At 42.7% G+C, this 19,317-nt stretch overlaps 2 protein-coding genes across 2 annotated transcripts in view; both read left to right on the forward strand.

The window, feature by feature from the left end:
- The window catches only part of LOC106587781 (cryptochrome-2), a 25,110-nt gene extending 22,311 nt beyond the window's left edge, over positions 1-2,799 (forward strand). Inside the window, exons 11-12 of the mRNA XM_014176427.3 lie at positions 216-388; positions 963-2,799. Of these exons, the coding sequence (XP_014031902.3) occupies positions 216-385 (170 nt within the window). The 3' untranslated portion in view covers positions 386-388; positions 963-2,799. The remainder of the gene's footprint in view (positions 1-215; positions 389-962) is intronic.
- Positions 2,152-19,073, forward strand: LOC106593737 (inactive serine protease PAMR1). The gene is made up of 15 exons (XM_082969901.1): positions 2,152-2,159; positions 3,970-4,081; positions 5,201-5,240; positions 7,184-7,363; positions 8,141-8,266; positions 9,616-9,730; positions 9,992-10,209; positions 10,429-10,536; positions 11,168-11,448; positions 11,499-12,111; positions 12,238-12,465; positions 13,042-13,146; positions 13,974-14,261; positions 14,681-14,997; positions 16,436-19,073. Exons 1-15 carry the CDS (start codon positions 2,152-2,154, stop codon positions 17,006-17,008), a joined length of 3,312 nt encoding a protein of 1,103 aa, XP_082826027.1. The 3' UTR covers positions 17,009-19,073.
- The last annotated feature ends 244 nt before the right edge of the window (positions 19,074-19,317 follow it).

A 19,317-nucleotide genomic window follows, 5' to 3' on the forward strand; every position in this document is an offset into this window, starting at 1 on the left:
CAGACATTTCATATCTGAACCCAGGCCACTAAACTGTAACTAACCTGCAGTCATTTCATATCTGAACCCAGGCCTCTAAACTGTAACTGACCTGGCTGAGTGTGTTGTATGCTGCATCCTAGCCAGCTAACCCAGCGGAGAGCCTTGGGGGTAAAGTGTGTTGCATGGTGCATCTCAACCTGCAGGATCTCTAACCGGGGCCCTTGTGGTTCCAGACTCGTCCTCTAACTCGGGACAGCAAGACTGGACGCCAGCGGGACCCTCGCCCCCGAGGAAGAGGGGCCACAGCCCCAACCTGCTGGAGTTAACAGAGTGGGGCACCGAGGCCAAGGTCCATTGCTGCAGCTCAGCCCTTGTGGGGAGCTCCGACAGCTCCCAACAATAACAGGTAAACACCACTTTTTTTCCCAGGGGTCTCTTGACAAAATAGTGGAACTAACTGTGGTATTGTGCCTCCCATGAATCAAAAAAAGAAGTAAGTCTCCATACAAATCCACGTCCATTTTTAGATGTCCTCTACTAGCAGACAGTAAGGATGTTACAGCAGTAGGCTTTCTCCTAAACCATTGGGCTTTGTGGAGGTGTTGGATCAGGCAGAACCTCCAGCTGTTGTCCCATGCCTTGAAATTAGAACATTAACAGGTCGTGGTCACAAAGCAAGACTCTGTGTGATCTACAAGAACCCACACATTAGATTTAAACTGGACCTGACAGAATGCCCATTAGAACTTAATGTTAAGATTCCAAGGGGGGGGTCATTTGATCTAGTGCTAAGGTGATTGCAGGTTGGTAGAAACCAGAGATTTACCAGATACTCTGTTGAAAAGTGATGCAGTTTAGAAAATGGGAGGCATTGATGTTTGACAGAAGTGGATAAGTTTGGAGTGTTGACCGTGAATTGCATCAGGAAACCTGTTTTGTATTCACCTACGCATTTGTGTGTTCTGTCTTTTTTTTCCCAGACTGTTGATGCACCTGGACTCAACGCTGATTGGAGGGAGAGCCCTCCACACACAGCCCTGCGTCATTCCCTGTTTCACCTCGTCCACGGGTCCATCGACTGTCAGTAGCCTCCATCAAAACCTGCAGAAACAACCCAGGCAGCGAAACAAACCTCAGTTGGTAGTTAGATCTACAGTAATGGTAGAACGATGCCCACCACCAATACCATATCAACCTGTCACCAAGGCTTCAGTGCTATATAGGCTGTTGATCAAGCTGTTTCTCTCAGTAGAACGATGCCCACCACCAATACCATATCAACCTGTCACCAAGGCTTCAGTGCTATATAGGCTGTTGATCAAGCTGTTTCTCTCAGTAGAACGATGCCCACCACCAATACCATATCAACCTGTCACCAAGGCTTCAGTGCTATATAGGCTGTTGATCAAGCTGTTTCTCTCAGTAGAACGATGCCCACCACCAATACCATATCAACCTGTCACCAAGGCTTCAGTGCTATATAGGCTGTTGATCAAGCTGTTTCTCTCAGTACATGCTGACTTTTTCCTGCTGTGTTTTATTTAGACAATCAGTAGCCGTTTTTATATTGATAAGAGTGTGATCAGTTCAGTCTCGTGTGTGTGTGTGTGTGTGTGTGTGTGTGTGTGTGTGTGTGGTTATATTCTGTAGTGGTATGGTTTGGGGCTAGGGGAAGCCTCACCCTGCAGCTGTGTATCTTTGACACAGCGTATGAAGGGAATCCTAATGGGTAATATGTGACACCCCTGTCGCGTGCCTCAGTTTGCACTTAGAGTATTTGACTCACTTCCTCGTTTGTCAAAATAACGTCTCACAAAGTTATATTTTGGCGGTGAACTGTCACTTTAAGTCTGCATAAAGCACTTTATTACATGTTCCATTACCACTACTTGTTGAAAACAGACTTGTTGGTGTGAGTATCTGTGGCAGGGTGTGAGTATCTGTGGCAGGGTGTGAGTATCTGTGGCAGGGTGTGAGTATCTGTGGCAGCGTGTGAGTATCTGTGGCAGCGTGTGAGTATCTGTGCTGACTCAGCACAGAGTTTTCTGTACACCATGAAGCAGTGTGGACCAGTAGCAAAGACCTTTTTAACACTTTCGTACCGACCCAAACGGCTGGCTCTGAGCACATTGTCCTTTTCAGCATGCTCCCATCAAATCTGGTGCGTTCATGACCAGGTCAGTACAGCTTGGTTGGTCTCAGTCCAGTTCGGGTCAGTAGTGAGAAAAGCCCGTAACAGTGCTGTTGATCCCAGTCCCATATAGAGGTCATCTGCTATTGTGCCTGCAGTATAGGGTCAAATGTAAACCATATTAATCTGTGTTTTACTAACTACACAGTTCAATTGATCTACAAGTTCTATCAATAAGTTCTGATGTGAAATTATTTGTTGATTGATCTGTCAAATAGCACAAGGGATTGTGCCGAGTATAGCAATTAATTGTTGAATCATATCAATGGATCATCACAGAGACATGTATAGAGATTATTATATATATTTTCTATAATAAACTGTATCTTTATGTCTCTGGTTCCATCATTGCTTCAACGCTAAAGAGTCACTGTGCTTGCATGACTCGTGAGTCAAAACTAATCTCATGAGTCTGTTTCAGCAGTCTGTGCTGGACCCGTCAATGTGTTGTCGTCCGATGTAACCCCAAGTCACTCTGTCATGTATTTACCTTTCTTCTACCCCTCATGGCTACTCATTTTATCTTTCTTTTGTAAAATGGATGTATTCTAAATCAATTTGTTCTTTTACTTAATTTGTGAAAGTTTAAATATTTTTTCCTAATTAAATGTTGTTTCTATACGTAACCATCAGGTGTCTGGCTCTTTTTTCAGGTGTGTGTAATTCAGAAAGGCAATGTTAAGATATTACCATATTGCTTAAAGGATTGATCCACTCAAAATAAAATCTACATGATTTTTCCATTTACCTTGTTTGTAGTCGATTCCCGAAGACTGCTTTTGGATAAGGCATTATTTGATAATCTTTGTATTCCTCAGATGTACACAAGGGTCGAAGGGTTACTGGTTAGGGTTTGTAAATTATAGTACATAAAGTATAAGGGGATTTTCTTTGGTTTCTTTTCAACCTTCTCTAGAAGTAGGATGCAAACGTCCATTAAACCTAATGGTTCTGGTCCCTATGGTCAGCTAAAATCTTAACTCTGCGTCCCATCTGGATGCAATGCCTGGAAAAAGGGAGATTTTTTTTTAACATGGAAACTGTATTCAAGCCAGGTAATGAAAACAAACAGTGATTTGCAATGAGCTGTGCAGTGCCTGTCCGCCCCATTGCCTGGGGCCCTTTTGTAGAGAATACACTGTCATAATTTATAGAAGCCTTGCCCAGATTGGCTCCAATAGACAACTCTATAAGCAGGAAGGACATTATTTCTGCTTATCACTGTTTGTTGGCATGGCCTCCCCGCGGATCTCGCAGGCCAGAGCCTGAGGGAGTTCCAGTACAATGACGTCCTGATTCAGGCTTCCCTGAATTCCCCCGCCATACAAACACAGACGGAAAACATCTTTCCCTGGAGTATTATCAACATCGCCATCTCTGTTTTCTCCATTAAAGGTGACAGTGTTTTTCCCTGCAACACTCTTGACATGCCAACATGCAGCCACTCCCCTTTTCCTTAGGAGTTCCAGAACTCCACATGGCACGTCTGTAAAAACAGAAGCTGGATAGTTCTGATGCATGGTGAGTATGCATGGATGCTTGTCCATCATTACAGAGAGAGCGAGAGAGAGTGCAGAATGCCAGTGTGACTCCTGGTGAAAATAAAGGGTTAAATCTCTCTTTTAGTGTGGTGAGTGAGTGTTCTCAACAGCTGCTTTGTATCTAGAGCCCAGAGAAAGAGAGGATAGTGGGATTGATGTGGAGCGTTCTGAACAGGAACACTTTAGATTCCGGATTCCTGTCACTCCTCAGTGACGTGTGTTCTGGTTCCTAGCTCTATGATTCTGGTGTGCCAGAGGACGCTGCCCACTGGGAGGACGACAATGCCCCCTCATCTGCAACCCAGACACCTCCTGCCTCTTCTCCATGTCATTCTACTCTGCCTCCATGCAACTGCCTGGCCCCACGGTAAGAGCTGGAGCGATGATTTCATCATATACTGATGATAACACGTTTCATTCAGATGTATGACTCTACAAAGCCTGCTGTAACTTGTATTAGCCTCCTTATTCTGAAGTGTTCACACAACTTCCATTGTTCGTTTTTCTTTTGCAGTTGCTGAGTAATTTATTTCCTCTCTGAGTCATATGGGCATACCTAGTCAAGTCTGGGTTTTAACTTCTCTAGTCACTTACCTAGTCATGTCTGGGTTTTAACTTCTCTAGTCACTTACCTAGTCATTTCTGGGTTTTAACTTCTCTAGTCACTTACCTAGTCATGTCTGGGTTTTAACTTCTCTAGTCACTTACCTAGTCATGTCTGGGTTTTAACTTCTCTAGTCACTTACCTAGTCATGTCTGGGTTTTAACTTCTCTAGTCACTTACCTAGTCATGTCTGGGTTTTAACTTCTCTAGTCACTTACCTAGTCATGTCTGGGTTTTAACTTCTCTAGTCACTTACCTAGTCAAGTCTGGGTTTTAACTTCTCTAGTCACTTACCTAGTCATGTCTGAGTTTTAACTTCTCTAGTCACTTACCTAGTCAAGTCTGGATTCTAAGTTCTCTGCTGTTAGAAAGCTGGGGACATTTTCTGTGTATTGCCACACTCATTTTGACCAGACTGTAATGAGAATATGTATGACTGTAGAACTCTATTAAACCCCCTAGAAATTGAATTGGCATAATAAAATAATCCCTGTAAAAAGACGTCAGTTTAAACTAGAGATATCTGCTCACCTAGATATATGTCAATCCGCCGATGTTGCACTTCTGAATCTGCGGTGAAAGGTGACAGAGCTAGAGTGATGTTTGTCAGACCATGAGACATCCCCAAAATTGGTCTTCTCACAAAATCATCTGTAGCATCCGAACAGTTTGGCCTGACCCCTCTATGGAAAGATGAGACTCTAACGAACACGGTGGTGTTCTCCATTTTGCTCTACAACCCCCACAAACATATTATAACTTGTCTGAAGTCGGTACAGCCGATCTGTCGACTTCTGTCTGTAGCGTCCAAAACATTTTGGACTACACACTAATATGATGTGAGACTCTCATGAACACGTACATGTGGTTGTTATGCTCTAGGACGCTCACAGGCCTCACAAGACGTGCCTGAAGGTCCCCGGTAACAGTTAAAAAATGAATGGAAGTGTATATGGAGACTTAGTGATCAAATAAAAAAACAACAACAAACGTTTCTCTCAGATATAATATAGGACAGACACTTCAGAACAAACTTCCTTTAGCTTTTTTGGGGACTATCTGTTGTTCAATGTAGTGAATCTGTTATTCAATGTGTTTGTATGAGCAGTAAGGCCAAATACATTTTTTCATCAACTATTTATTTTTATATTGTATTTATACTTCAAGGGGTCTTAAAATATCAAATCAAATAGATAAATGATCCTTGGTATGACCTTAAAACAATTCCATATAGATAGTAGAACCCCAGATTAGACAGGGTTTAGTCTGTAGAGGGTCAAAGACATGTCTTTGGCACCATCACGAGATAGGGTCAGATTGGGTTTGGGGGGTTACTTGCTATTGTAATGACCCCTGGGGGAGCACGATGTGAACTGTGAACCATGACTTTACGATTCAAGCACATTACCCCTGTTCCAATAGGATTAACCCACTCAGCAGAGTTAGTCACCAGAGAACTATAGAATCACATTGGTTCCTTTTCTTGTCTCTCACATAGAACTTGCCAGAAGGCACCTGGAAGTTGATGAGAGGTATCTAACCAATTATAGTCTCACAGATGATTGCTACCCTAAACCCTCTTCCAGTGTACACATGCTATACTTAAGCAATAAGGCCCGAGGAGGTGTTATATATTGGCCAATATACCACGCCTAAAGTCTGTTCTTAGGACATAGCCCTTAGCAGTGATATATTGGCTATATACAACAAACCCCTGAGGTGCCATATTGCCATTATAAATTGTTTACCAACATAAATATGACTGTAAATTAGTTTTGCATCATACCCGTGGCATATTGTCTGATATACACACTGCTAGAATGTTGTTTCAGCCAATCAGCATCCAGGACCCAAACTACTGTACCTAGTTTATAATGTAGCTATGGCTGCGTTTACACAGGCAGCACAATTCTGATATTTTGCCCAATCATTGGCAAAAAGAGCTGATCTGATTGGTCAAAAGACCAATTAGTGAAAATAAAATATTGTAATTGGTCTGACAGGTTAAACTCAGCGCTAGAGCCCTAGTCAAACAAACGTGATAACCAGATCTCTGAGATAGCAAAAGTAAGCTTTATACAAATAACTTTATCCCCCAAAAACACTCTTCCAGTACAGAGAGGAAACATTAAAATGTATTTACAGTTGAGGTGTTGCGATCAAACTGTAGCTAAATATTATTTTGGAAAGTATATGTCATGAATCCAAATGTGCATTCATGTAGACTACAGAGCATGTTATTTTACAAAAGCAGTAATCATAGACAAATGAATGCCACGTTTTCTTTTTTTAACTTTACCTTTATTTAGCTAGGCAAGTCAGTTAAGAACAAATTCTTATTTACAATGACGGCCTAGGAACGGTGGGTTAACTGCCTTGTTCAGGGGCAGAACGAAAGATTTTTACCGTGTCAGCTCAGGGATTTGATCTTGCAACCTTTCGGTTACAAGTCAAGTGCTCTAACCACTAGGATACCTTGATTCACAACATGCCAGTCTCTTTATGTGAAACTCCCTTGATACAGCATTGCTTGTTCTTTTGAGTTTAGGCTGGGTATCATGTGTTGTACAGGTATGTATTAATACATGTGTGAATTGGAAATGTATTTCTTTTTGCATATCCCAACTCTCCCTGAGACACCCTCAGGGAATGGGGTCACAACCAGGGTCAGCCATTGTCAATGGCGACCCTGGAGCAATTAGGGTTCAATGCCTTGCTCAAGGGCACATTCTTCAACTTGCCGGGCTCTGGGATTCGATATAGCGACCTTTCGGTTACTGACCCAACGCTCTAACCGTTAGGCTACTTGCCACGCTAAAATGGGCTTTAAGAAATACATTTGATTGACTGATTGATTGATTTTAGATTCCAGAGGTGTGGTGGATGACAAGTGTCCCAGCTCAGAGTGGAACCACATGTGTAGGGACTGTTGTGAGTACCAGCTGATCCAGTGTAGATGTCCTTCCCAGGGGGCACGGGTGGGCTACTCCGTCCCCTGCTGCCGCAACCAACTGGACCATTGTGACCCCTGCATCATCCACCCTGGTAAACAACCTGTCAGACCTCTACCAAAGATACTGGTAACTAACCCCAAGATATCTCATTGTTGTTGTTTCCAGTGGGAGCAAATGAAGCATATTGGGCAGAACAGGCATGGAGGTGGGCAGAACCAAGCACGACCTGGCGAGATCCTATTGTCATGTTTTAGCATATATTTGCATATTTCCGCTAGGTAACACCTTCTTTGTGAAGTGTTCATGTGCAATAATTAAATTCGCCGTTGCATTCCTTGTAAACAAAACCATTTTTTGGAACTTTGGTAAAGGGTCAAGTATACAAAACTTAGTCCACTCTGTTCATAACAGATTGTAATTTGGGAAGAGAACTGTATTGACACCAAGTTTCATTTAGCTTTATTTTCTCCCACTTTACGCCCCTGGACTTCCTCTCATCACCAAATTTGGTGGTGAGAAGAAGCTCTAAACGGACGCTTCATATTTCTACATCCTGTGAGACGTCTGTCTCCTTCTTTTAATCTGTGCCTCTACTGCTTCCCTGTTACTCCCTTCCAGCTTTCTTACCCAATATAACTGTTTGCACACTGACATTTTTCTTCTTATTCTTCACATGTTGATAATGCTTTACGTTAAGATGTACATACAAGGATTTAGTAGTTTATTCACTTTTTCTTACAGATTTATAAACGTTTAATTAACCAAAACATTGAAAGTGATAAAGCATTGGTTGAAATTGCATGCCATTTAGCTGCTTGCAGAACACTGATCTGATCCCCTGACTCCCCTGTTTCTCCTCTTCCCTCAGGCTGCAGTCTGTTTGAGAACTGTAAAACCTGTCACAATGGGACGTGGGAGGCCAAGGATGATTTCTTCATCCGAGGGAGATTCTGTACGGACTGTCGTCAGGGCTGGGCAGGTGGAGACTGCAAGAGTGAGTCAGCTGTTTCAGGGGTAGAGTATTTTCAAAATTACAGTCCTTGGGAGTTTCTCACTTGTTTCATTGACAGTGTTGGGGAGTAGTGAACTACATTGAACCGTTTTAGTAGTTAATTACTTTTTAGCCATATAATGTTAGTGGTGTAGCTAACTACTGGAACTACACACTACTTTTTAGCCATATAGTGGTGTAGGTAACTACTGGAACTACACACTACTTTTTAGCCATATAGTGGTGTAGCTAACTACTGGAACTACACACTACTTTTTAGCCATATAGTGGTGTAGCTAACTACTGGAACTACACACTACTTTTTAACCATATAGTGGTGTAGCTAACTACTGGAACTACACACTACTTTTTAGCCATATAGTGGTGTAGCTAACTACTGGAACTACACACTACTTTTTAGCCATATAGTGGTGTAGGTAACTACTGGAACTACACACTACTTTTTAACCATATAGTGGTGTAGCTAACTACTGGAACTACACACTACTTTTTAGTCATATAGTGGTGTATCTAACTACTGGAACTACACACTACTTTTATCCATATAGTGGTGTAGCTAACTACTGGAACTACACAGTACTTTTTAGCCATATAGTGGTGTATTTATCTACTGGAACTACACACTACTTTTTAACCATATAGTGGTGTAACTAACTACTGGAACTACACACTACATTTTTTGCTAAAACAAAATGTGTGAAGTAGGCAATAATTTCCTTACTTTTTTGGCATCAGACCTGTCTAATTCATCATACCTGTCTAATTCCTCATACCTGTCTAATTCATCAGACCTGTCTAATTCCTCATACCTGTCTAATTCCTCATACCTGTCTAATTCCTCATACCTGTCTAATTCCTCAGACCTGTCTAATTCCTCAGACCTGTCTAATTCCTCAGACCTGTCTAATCCACCAGACCTGTCTAATTCCTCAGACCTGTCTAATCCATCAGACCTGTCTAAATCATCAGACCTGTCTAATTCTCACTTGAAACATAGTTTGTATCTTTAATAGGCTAAATTACACACTATGTAATCACCTGACTCCAGAGTGATCTGTTCTTGCAATTTGTATTCTATGACATTTCATATTTATATATGATGAATCACAAAGTAACTTCAGTTAGGTAAGCTATGTTTATAACTTTAGTGTAGCTTAACTTCTGCCCATGTGATGTAATTGGTAGCTTGGTAAACTATATTTTCAGAGGAGCTTCCCCAACACTGTTCATTACACATTTACTTGAATGACTTGCTGCAAACATCTATGTTCTAATCTATAGTCATCTTGTGTTGCATTATGGGAGCTCAGAGTATGTGTTCTTGTCCCTAGCATGTGGAGGGGTGATTCGTAGAGCCCAGGGCCACATCATGCTGGAGAGTTACCCCATCAATGCGCACTGTGAGTGGAGGGTGCAGGTAGAGAGAGGGGAGAACGTGGAGCTCAGGTCGGTCCCTGAATTGATTATACTGCACTATACTGTCAAATTCATTGAATCTCTCATTGGCTTTCATGAAGTTCAATTGTATTCTATGAGGAAGTTGTCTGTCACAATCCAGTCGCAGCTTTTCATGGATCCGTAATGAAAAAACTTGATTCAATAAGGTAGTAAGAGGCTGTCCTAATATGGACACTATATAGATTAATATCTTATCCTACTTGACAGCCAAACATGATGATAACAAAGACCTTGTTTGGATCCGCCCAGGTTCTCCATGCTTAGTCTAGAGCCTGACCCCAACTGTCACTATGACTACGTGGAGCTGCGGGATGGTGACAGCCTGAGCTCCCCCGTCATTGGCCGGTTTTGTGGGAATGAGCTGCCTCCACCAATCAGAACCTCTGGAAGCAAGCTGCACGTCCTGTTTGTCTCAGACGGCTACAACAACTTTGATGGCTTCTTTGCCGCTTTTCAGCAGAGCTCAGGTAGCTACAGGCAGGTTTTATTGCCATTATGAACAAAACTTTAGCATAGATGTTGCATGTCCTTATATGGTTATATTTTGGCCAAGATTATTTCAATTATTTCAATCTATTAGCCTGTCTGTCTGTCAGTCAGCCTGTCTGCTGCTCAGCCTATTATTCACTATTCATTAATAATCTGTCTAATTGTCTGTTTGTTTTATATTTGCTGCTCCCTTGCAGCGTGCAGCCCCTCCCCTTGTCAGCACCATGGAACCTGTTTGCTGAACCCAGTACAGTCTTTTCGCTGTGCATGTCTGGCAGGCTACACAGGTCAACTGTGTGAGAATGGTTAGTGATCCGTCTGGTACCCATAACCTAATTTCCTCCCCAAACAAAGTGAGTTATTCATTTCATTCAGGTATTATAAAACCTAGCTCTACTGCTTCCTGGGAGGAAAACATTTTACTACAGTGGGTTATATCAGGGTCATACAGAACTTTTTACTGCAGTGGGTTATATCAGGGTCATACAGAACCTTTTACTGCAGTGGGTTATATCAGGGTCACACAGAGTGTTTCTTGGTAGTCTTAAACAAAAATACATTGAAACAAAAGTATACACCTCACACACATGGTTATGGGCTTAAAAAAAGAAGACACCTGTACAATGTCAGATATAGAGTTGAAATGTATTACATTTTGAGTTTGCATCACAATATTACACTTTATATGCACAGGAGACTGACATATAACAAAACTGTTTGACATAGAAACACCAGATTTTCATCAGTTACATTTTTTGTAAATCTTTATTAAAAATATAACATTCCACCCATGAGGCCAAAGGGGACGCTATTGGTCACTGACTGCAGGAAAAGGCTACGGGTCATTTCAGGAGTCCAGACCAAGCTGGGGATGGTTGATATAATATTTCTACACAAACAACACTTAGTCTCTCTTTCTCTCTCTCTGCCTTCCAGTTGCTAGGAGTCAGGTGTGTGTGTTGCCAGCGAGGCCCGTGAACGGGGAGCTCCTCTCTGTGTACGGCCTGGAGGATGAGCTCCTGGCTGTTCAGTACCTGTGCCACCCACCCTACACACTGACTGGCACCCCCCAGAGGACCTGCCTGCCCAACGCCACCTGGAGTGGCACGGTGCCCATCTGTGGGAAGGTAGATAAAGGTAAAGTTAAAGATCATGTAAATGAATGGATCATCTTTATTGATCCCCTCCACAGACAGGAATGTTGCAGACCTGAGTACTGATGGAACAGGTACATTACACTAGATGATGCCTCACGTGTCAGTAAAAGAAACTACACAAGGAAAACAAGAAGAGAGTACACAAAGAAAACAAGAAGAGAGTACACAAGGGAAACAAGAAGCGAGTACACAAGGAAAACAAGAAGAGAGTACACAAGGAAGACAAGAAGAGAGTACACAAGGAAGACAAGAAGAGAGTACACAAGGAAAACAAGAAGAGAGTACACAAGGAAAACAAGAAGAGAGTACACAAGGAAGACAAGAAGAGAGTACACAAGGAAGACAAGAAGAGAGTACACAAGGAAAACAAGAAGAGAGTACACAAGGAAGACAAGAAGAGTACACAAGGAAAACAAGAAGAGAGTACACAAGGAAGACAAGAAGAGAGTACACAAGGAAGACAAGAAGAGAGTACACAAGGAAAACAAGAAGAGAGTACACAAGGAAGACAAGAAGAGTACACAAGGAAAACAAGAAGAGAGTACACAAGGAAGACAAGAAGAGTACACAAGGAAGACAAGAAGAGAGTACACAAGGAAGACAAGAAGAGAGTACACAAGGAAAACAAGAAGAGTACACAAGGAAAACAAGAAGAGTACACAAGGAAAACAAGAAGAGTACACAAGGAAAACAAGAAGAGAGTACACAAGGAAAACAAGAAGAGTACACAAGGAAAACAAGAAGAGAGTACACAAGGAATGAGCATACACAACATAGTCATGGTAGACCATTGAATGACCAGTCCATTTCTCAATACATGACTCTCCTCCATCTCTTCGTGTCTCTCAGAGCCCATTAGACCCAGTCAGAGGGGTGCAGACCGGGTCAGAGGGCTCGGGGTGTGTCCTCCTCCAGCCAGGCTGCACCATGGCTACCTCCAGCTGGTCCGGGGCTCTGGAGGAGGTCCCGACACAGTCGACTACTTCTGTAACACCTCCTACATCCTGAGTGGAGGCTCCCGGAGCACCTGTCTCCCAGATGGCTCGTGGAGTGGCCGGCAACCACTGTGTGTGAGAGGTATGCTGACAGAAAACAGCCATTTAGATAAAACACCTGCACATGTTTATCCACATTTATAAACTGACTTATTCCAGCCCTGAATGCTGCTTGGCAGACAGCTGTGGTTCGAGCCCTGAATGCTGATTGGCAGACAGCCGTGGTTCGAGCCCTGAATGCTGATTGTCTGAAAGCCGTGGTTACAGCCCTGAATGCTGATTGTCTGAAAGCCGTGGTTACAGCCCTGAATGCTGATTGTCTGAAAGCCGTGGTATATCAGACCGTGTCAGACCGTGTAACAAAACATACATTTTTACTGCTCTAATTACGTTGGTAACCAGTTTATAATAGCCATAAGGCACCTCGAGGTTTGTGTTATGTAGCCAATATATTACGGCTAAGGGCTGTGTCCAGGTACTCTGCGTTGCGCTGTGCATAAGAACAGCCCTTAGGCGTGGTATATTGGCGATATATCACACCCCCTTGGGCCTTATTGCTTAAATAACATCAGACTGTACAGTGCTTTAGTGCTATTGTTTAAGTTACTGGACAATACTGTTGATTACGTGGTTAAGGGCTGTTTCTCTGTGTCCACAGCCTGTCGAGAGCCTAAGGTATCTGAGCTGGTGAGACACAAGGTTGTGAAGCCAAAGGCCCCATCCAGGTATGACCCGTACATCCAGGTATGGGCCGTACATCCAGGTATGGGCCGTACATCCAGGTATGGGCCGTACATCCAGGTATGGGCCGTACATCCAGGTATGGGCCGTACATCCAGGTATGACCCGTACATCCAGGTATGAGCCGTACATACAGGTATGAGCCGTACATCCAGGTATGAGCCGTACATCCAGGTATGAGCCGTACATCCAGGTATGGGCCGTACATCCAGGTATGGGCCGTACATCCAGGTATGGGCCGTACATCCAGGTATGAGCCGTACATTCAGGTATGAGCCGTACATCCAGGTATGAGCCGTACATCCAGGTATGAGCCGTACATCCAGGTATGGGCCATACATCCAGGTATGGGCCGTACATCCAGGTATGAGCCGTACATCCAGGTATGAGACGTACATCCAGGTATGAGACATACATCCAGGTATGAGCCGTACATCCAGGTATGAGCCGTACTAACACTACTATACGTCTCATTCTGACTGTTTGTATGTCAATCTGTACACAACCGACACCTTGATTGAATTTATACACTGCTTCTGGTTTTTGAGTGGATTAGGTTTTATTTTACAGCAGTGGTGTCAAACTCATTCCACAGAGGGCGAAATGTCTACAGGTTTTAGTTTTTTTCCTTTCAATTAAGACCTAGACAACCTGGTGAGGGGAGTTCCTTATTAATTAGTGACCTTAATTCATCAATCAAGTACAAGGGTGGAGCGAAAACCCACAGACACTCTGCCCTCCTCGGAATGAGTTTGACACATGTTTTACAGACAATAACTTCCCAGTAAACATTTATTCTACATCTCTTTTAAACATGTTCATTGTTAAGTGTATTCTCCTTGTACACAGACACCTTCTCTGTCCCCTACTACAGGAAAAGTCCAGTCCACAGGCTTCACACCTCATCCAGGCATAAGGTCTATGACAGTCTCCCCCCTGGCATGGACCCACCCTCCTCAGGGAACCTCTCCAGTACCCAAGACCCTATCCTTGGGGAGTTACCCCGTGGTTTCCACCACCTGTACACTAGCATAGAGTATGAGTGTGCCTCCTCTCTCTACCAACACTATGGTAGCCCCCGGCGCACCTGTCTGAAGACTGGCAGGTGGAGTGGGCGTCATGTCTCCTGCTCGCCAGGTGAGGGCAGCGCTGACTTAAAGAAAAGATGCAAAGAAAGGGAGATGTACTCAAACAGCCAATGTTTTGAGGGAATGAACAGATTTGGTTTTACGAATATGGTCCCACTTTATTTGATCCATTTATACAATTCAGTACACATTAATTAAACATTTCAGATCACTGTACAAGTGTCCCTAATGCATTTACGTCAGTTAGCAGATGCTCCGGTTAAGTGCTTTGCTCAAGGGCACATTTGACAGATTTTTTACCTAGTTGGCTTGGCGATTCGAATCAGCGATCTTTCGATTACTGACCGAACACTCCTAACTGCTAGGCTACCTGCCTCCACAGGTGTACATGGTAGTAAGAAACATAGTCAGAAACAACCTATTTCCTCTCCCATCTCTGACACCTACTCCTCTCTCTTTCTGTAACAGTGTGTGGTCAACTCCCAGCAGCCTTCAGCCCTCAGAACCTCACTGAGATTGGCTGGCCCTGGCATGCAGCCATCTACCTCCGCTCCCCCAGTATCCGCAGTGCTGGCTCTGGCCTACAGGGGGCACCAGAGGATGCCTCCTCTCCCTGGCAGCTGGCGTGCAGTGGAGCACTAGTCACCCAGCTCAGTGTGCTGTTGGCAGCTCACTGCCTGGTGGTGGCAGGAGTGGGCAAGCCGCAGTGGGTAGATCCAGCCGACATTAAAGTGGTGATGGGAATACACAGCCCGGGCCAGATGAGGACACTGAAACAACTGCAGGTGGGTGTGAGTGATGCTAAGCTAGGGGGATGCTGTATCTAGACAGGGGGTAAAAGTCTCTCTTGAAGTCTGTGAATACAGTTGTGAAGCCACTATAATACTGTCTTGACAATGTCTAAAAGGGGCAATCTGCAATTCAAACAATAACAAAGCAGGCACACCACCACTGTTTTTGGTAAAAAGCTGTGGAATGTGGCTGGAGAAATGTAACCACTCTCAAATTCATAGACAGAGCTATGGATTGCAAGGACTGACCATCCATAATGATAAAAAAATTATAGTTGTTAACTGTATTTTGAGGCTATACAGTGTTTGTTTACATTTACGTTGTTTACAAACATTGGAACAAAAGAAGCTTAAATGTTGGGTTCAGATGGGGTACGACAATATAACTAAATTCATGAGGCATTGTTAAGTTATACTCTAAAATAATGGGTATAAGAATGGGTATCAATGGGTATTTATCATTCATTTATAAGTGGATGAAGGAACTGTAGATTGCTCCTTTAATGACTACCAAAACATGCCAAGGTGATTTATGATCGGCCCATTTTAAAGGTGCAGTCCAGTTTTCTTGATTTTCCATATCATATCAGATTATAAACCAACTTGTTGTTCCTCTAATACGTGTTGTGGTATAACTGTAAAATACCATTCAAAGATCCTGTGTCCTCCACATCATCATTTCCAACAAATGATGTAATATTTGGATATCATCAGATTTCACTGAAACACATTTCTGTCAGCATTGTAAAATCATTAGGTAAATGGAGCTTCAAGTAGGCCCATAAGGTGTTAATATGTGGGCAATATAGTCACTTCAAATCCTGAACTGAGAAACACCTACAGGTGTAGGATCTTAATTTGAGCCAGTTTGCTACAGCAGGAAAATAATCTTGCAGCACCAGGAAATGAGAATTATTATATGGATTATAATTAATGGACATGTTTGTTGGGGTTGATGTATTTTGCATAAGGGAAATCAAGTCTGTCGTATCAAAGTGTAAATTTCAAACTTCAGAAGCCTTTCTAAACCTCAAATACACTACAAGTTTTACATTTCCTGCACTGTTCTTCTACAACAGGGTGATCAAATTAAGATCCTACATCTGTATGACACACTGGTATAAATCATATATTGTCATGTCCATGGGGGATGTAGGAAACCAAGGTTGGGGGTTTGTCCTAAACAATTAGACCTCCTTGCGTTATGCACAAACACTTCCCTCCGGAGAACAGATTGTAAGACTATTGTCGCCAACCTCACCGACCAAATCTCAATGCACATGGCAAGTCAGTAAGCTGTGCTTAGGTCTGGCCAAGTTGCATGCTGGGACACTTATGTGTTTAGACTGAGCCAAGCAAGCTGCCACTGCTCTAACTCTCCGCACGGCATTCATTTTGCTCCATCTGTCTCATGTCTCCTCTGATCCAACAGGTTTCCTCTGTCCTGGTCCATCCCAGCTTTGATCCTGTGACACTGGACTCGGACCTGGCCGTTCTGAATCTACGGGACAAGGCCAAGATCAGTGAGCGTGTTCTGCCCGTGTGTCTCCCCAAAATGCAAGGCGGGGAGGTGACAGCCACACAGGGCTATGCCACAGGCTGGCTCCTTGCATCTGACTCAAGGTCCAGTTCCAAACCCAGCCTAGACGCCGAGACAGCCCAGACTGGAGTGGTCGAGCTGGGGGATGTCGTTCAGTGTGAGAGGCAGTTTGCTCAGAGCGGGGCCCCTGTCACCATCACTGACAATATGCTGTGTGCAATACGCCACCCTCTCAATCCCACCAAGCCTTGTCCCACTGTCAGCGCAGGCATTACAATCATACCATCTCCTGCCACTAAGCCATCATCGGGTCCTTCGGAGGGACAGGGGGATGATAGTGTTGTCTGGGAGCTTCTGGCTTTAGAAAGTTTTGGTTATGAGAAATGGAACTGTGGCCCAGGGCTTTACACAGTCCATACCCGGATAAACAACTTCAAAGACTGGATACAGAAAAACATGAAGTAGATCTCTGATTTGACTCCAGTCTCAGCCACTCTGTCACCATCATTGACAGTCTGTGTTATTTTCTAACAACTCACTTACTCACTGTTGCCAGTTCCCTGAAACAGATAACAGGGCTAAGTGCTTGGCAGTGTATTCGGCTGAGCCAATTGGAAACTTCCTAAGACGAGATGTGGGGAGGACAGTCGTCCCTGGCACTATTTACTATGATGTATATTTAGCACTAATTACTATTATGTACACTGAACAAAAATATAAACGCAACATGTAAAGTGCTGGTCCCATGTTTCATGAGCTGAAATAAAAGATCCCAGAACTGTTCCATAAGAACAAAAAGCTTATTTCTCTCAAATTTTGTACACAAATGTGTTTACATTTCTGTTAGTGAACATTTCTCCTTTGCCAAGACAATCCATCCACCTGACAGGTGTGGCATATCAAGAAGCTGATTAAACAGCATGATCATTACACAGGTGCACCTTGTGCTGGGGACAATAAAAGGGAACTTTAAAATGTGCAGTTTGGTTACATTTTTACATTTTAGTCATTTAGCAGACGCTCTTATCCAGAGCGACTTACAGTAGTGAATGCATACATTTCATGCATTTCTTTTTTTTTTGTACTGGCCCCCTGTGGGAAACGAACCCACAACCCTGGCGTTGCAAACACCATGCTCTAACCAACTGAGCCACAGGGAAGACTAGAATGCCACAAATGTCTCAAGTTTTGAGGGAGAGTGCAATTGGCATGCTGACTGCAGGAATGTCCACAAGAGCTGTTGCCAGATAATGTAATGTTCATTTCTCTACCATAAACTGACTAGGACATTGTTTTAGAGAATTTGGTAGTACGTCCAACCGGCCTCCCAACCGCAGACCACGTATATGATGTCGTGTGAACGGTTTGCTGATGTCAACATTGTGAACAAAGTGCCCCATGGTGGGGTGGGGTTATGGTATGGGCAGGCATAAGCTACGGACAATGAACACAATTGCATTGTATCGATGGCAATTTGAGTACACAGAGATACCGTATTTGTATTTATTATGGATCCCCATTAGATGCTAACAAGACAGCAGCTACTCTTCCTGGGGTCCAGTAAAATTAAGGCAGTTATACATTTTTTTAAACATTATAATACATTCACAACATATACCATAACGAGATCCTGAGGCCCATTGTCGTGCCATTCATCCGCCACCATCACCTCATGTTTCAGCATGATAATGCACAGCCCCATGTTGCAAGGATCTGTACACAATTCCTGGAAGCTGAAAATGTCCCAGTTCTTCCATAGCATGTAATCTCACCAGACATGTCACCCATTGAGCAAGTTTGGGATGCTCTTGATCGACGTGTACGACAATGTGTTCCAGTTCCCGCCAATAACTTCACGCAGCCATTGAAGATGAGTGGAACAACATTCCACAGGCCACAACCAACAGCCTGATCAACTCTATGAGAAGTAGCTGTGTCACGCTGCATGAGGCAAATGCATATATACAGATGCATATCTGTATTCCCAGTCATGAACTCTGTAGATTAGGGCCTAATGATTTGATTTCAATTGACTGATTTCCTGATGTGAGCTGTTGCATGTTGCATTTATATTTTTGTTCAGTATATATTTAGCACTGATTACTATGATGTATATTGACTTACTACTCATCCAATGAGAATGTCATGACCTGCAAGGAAATTATGAGGATTTTAGAAGTCAGACGCATCACTTGCAAGGCCAGTAAAACGATTACGCCCATATCCTAACCATATCATAGCCATAAAATCACCATATAATAACCATAACATAACCACATCATAACCATGCCATAACCATATCCTAACCATATCCTAACCATAAAATCACCATGTAATAACCATAAAATAATATCATAACCATAAAATCACGAAATAATAACCATATCCTAACCATATCATAACCATAAAATCACCATATAATAACCATAAAATAATAATATCATAACCGTAAAATCACCATTTAATAACCATATCATAACCATATCCTAACCATAGAATCACCATATAATAACCATAAAATAATATCATAACCATAAACTCACCATATAATAACCATAAAATAACCATATCATAACCATAAAATCACCATATAATAACCATCACATAACCGTATCCTAATCATATCATAATCATAAAATAACCATATCATTATTATATCATAACCATAAAATCATGATAAAATAACCGATATTATAATTATATCATAACCATAAAAGAACCATATAATAACCATATCATAATCATAACATAACCATATCATAATGATATCATAG

Source organism: Salmo salar, chromosome 26 (genome assembly GCF_965601325.2).
Source record: "Salmo salar chromosome 26, fSalSal1, whole genome shotgun sequence".
Taxonomy (NCBI): domain Eukaryota; kingdom Metazoa; phylum Chordata; class Actinopteri; order Salmoniformes; family Salmonidae; genus Salmo; species Salmo salar.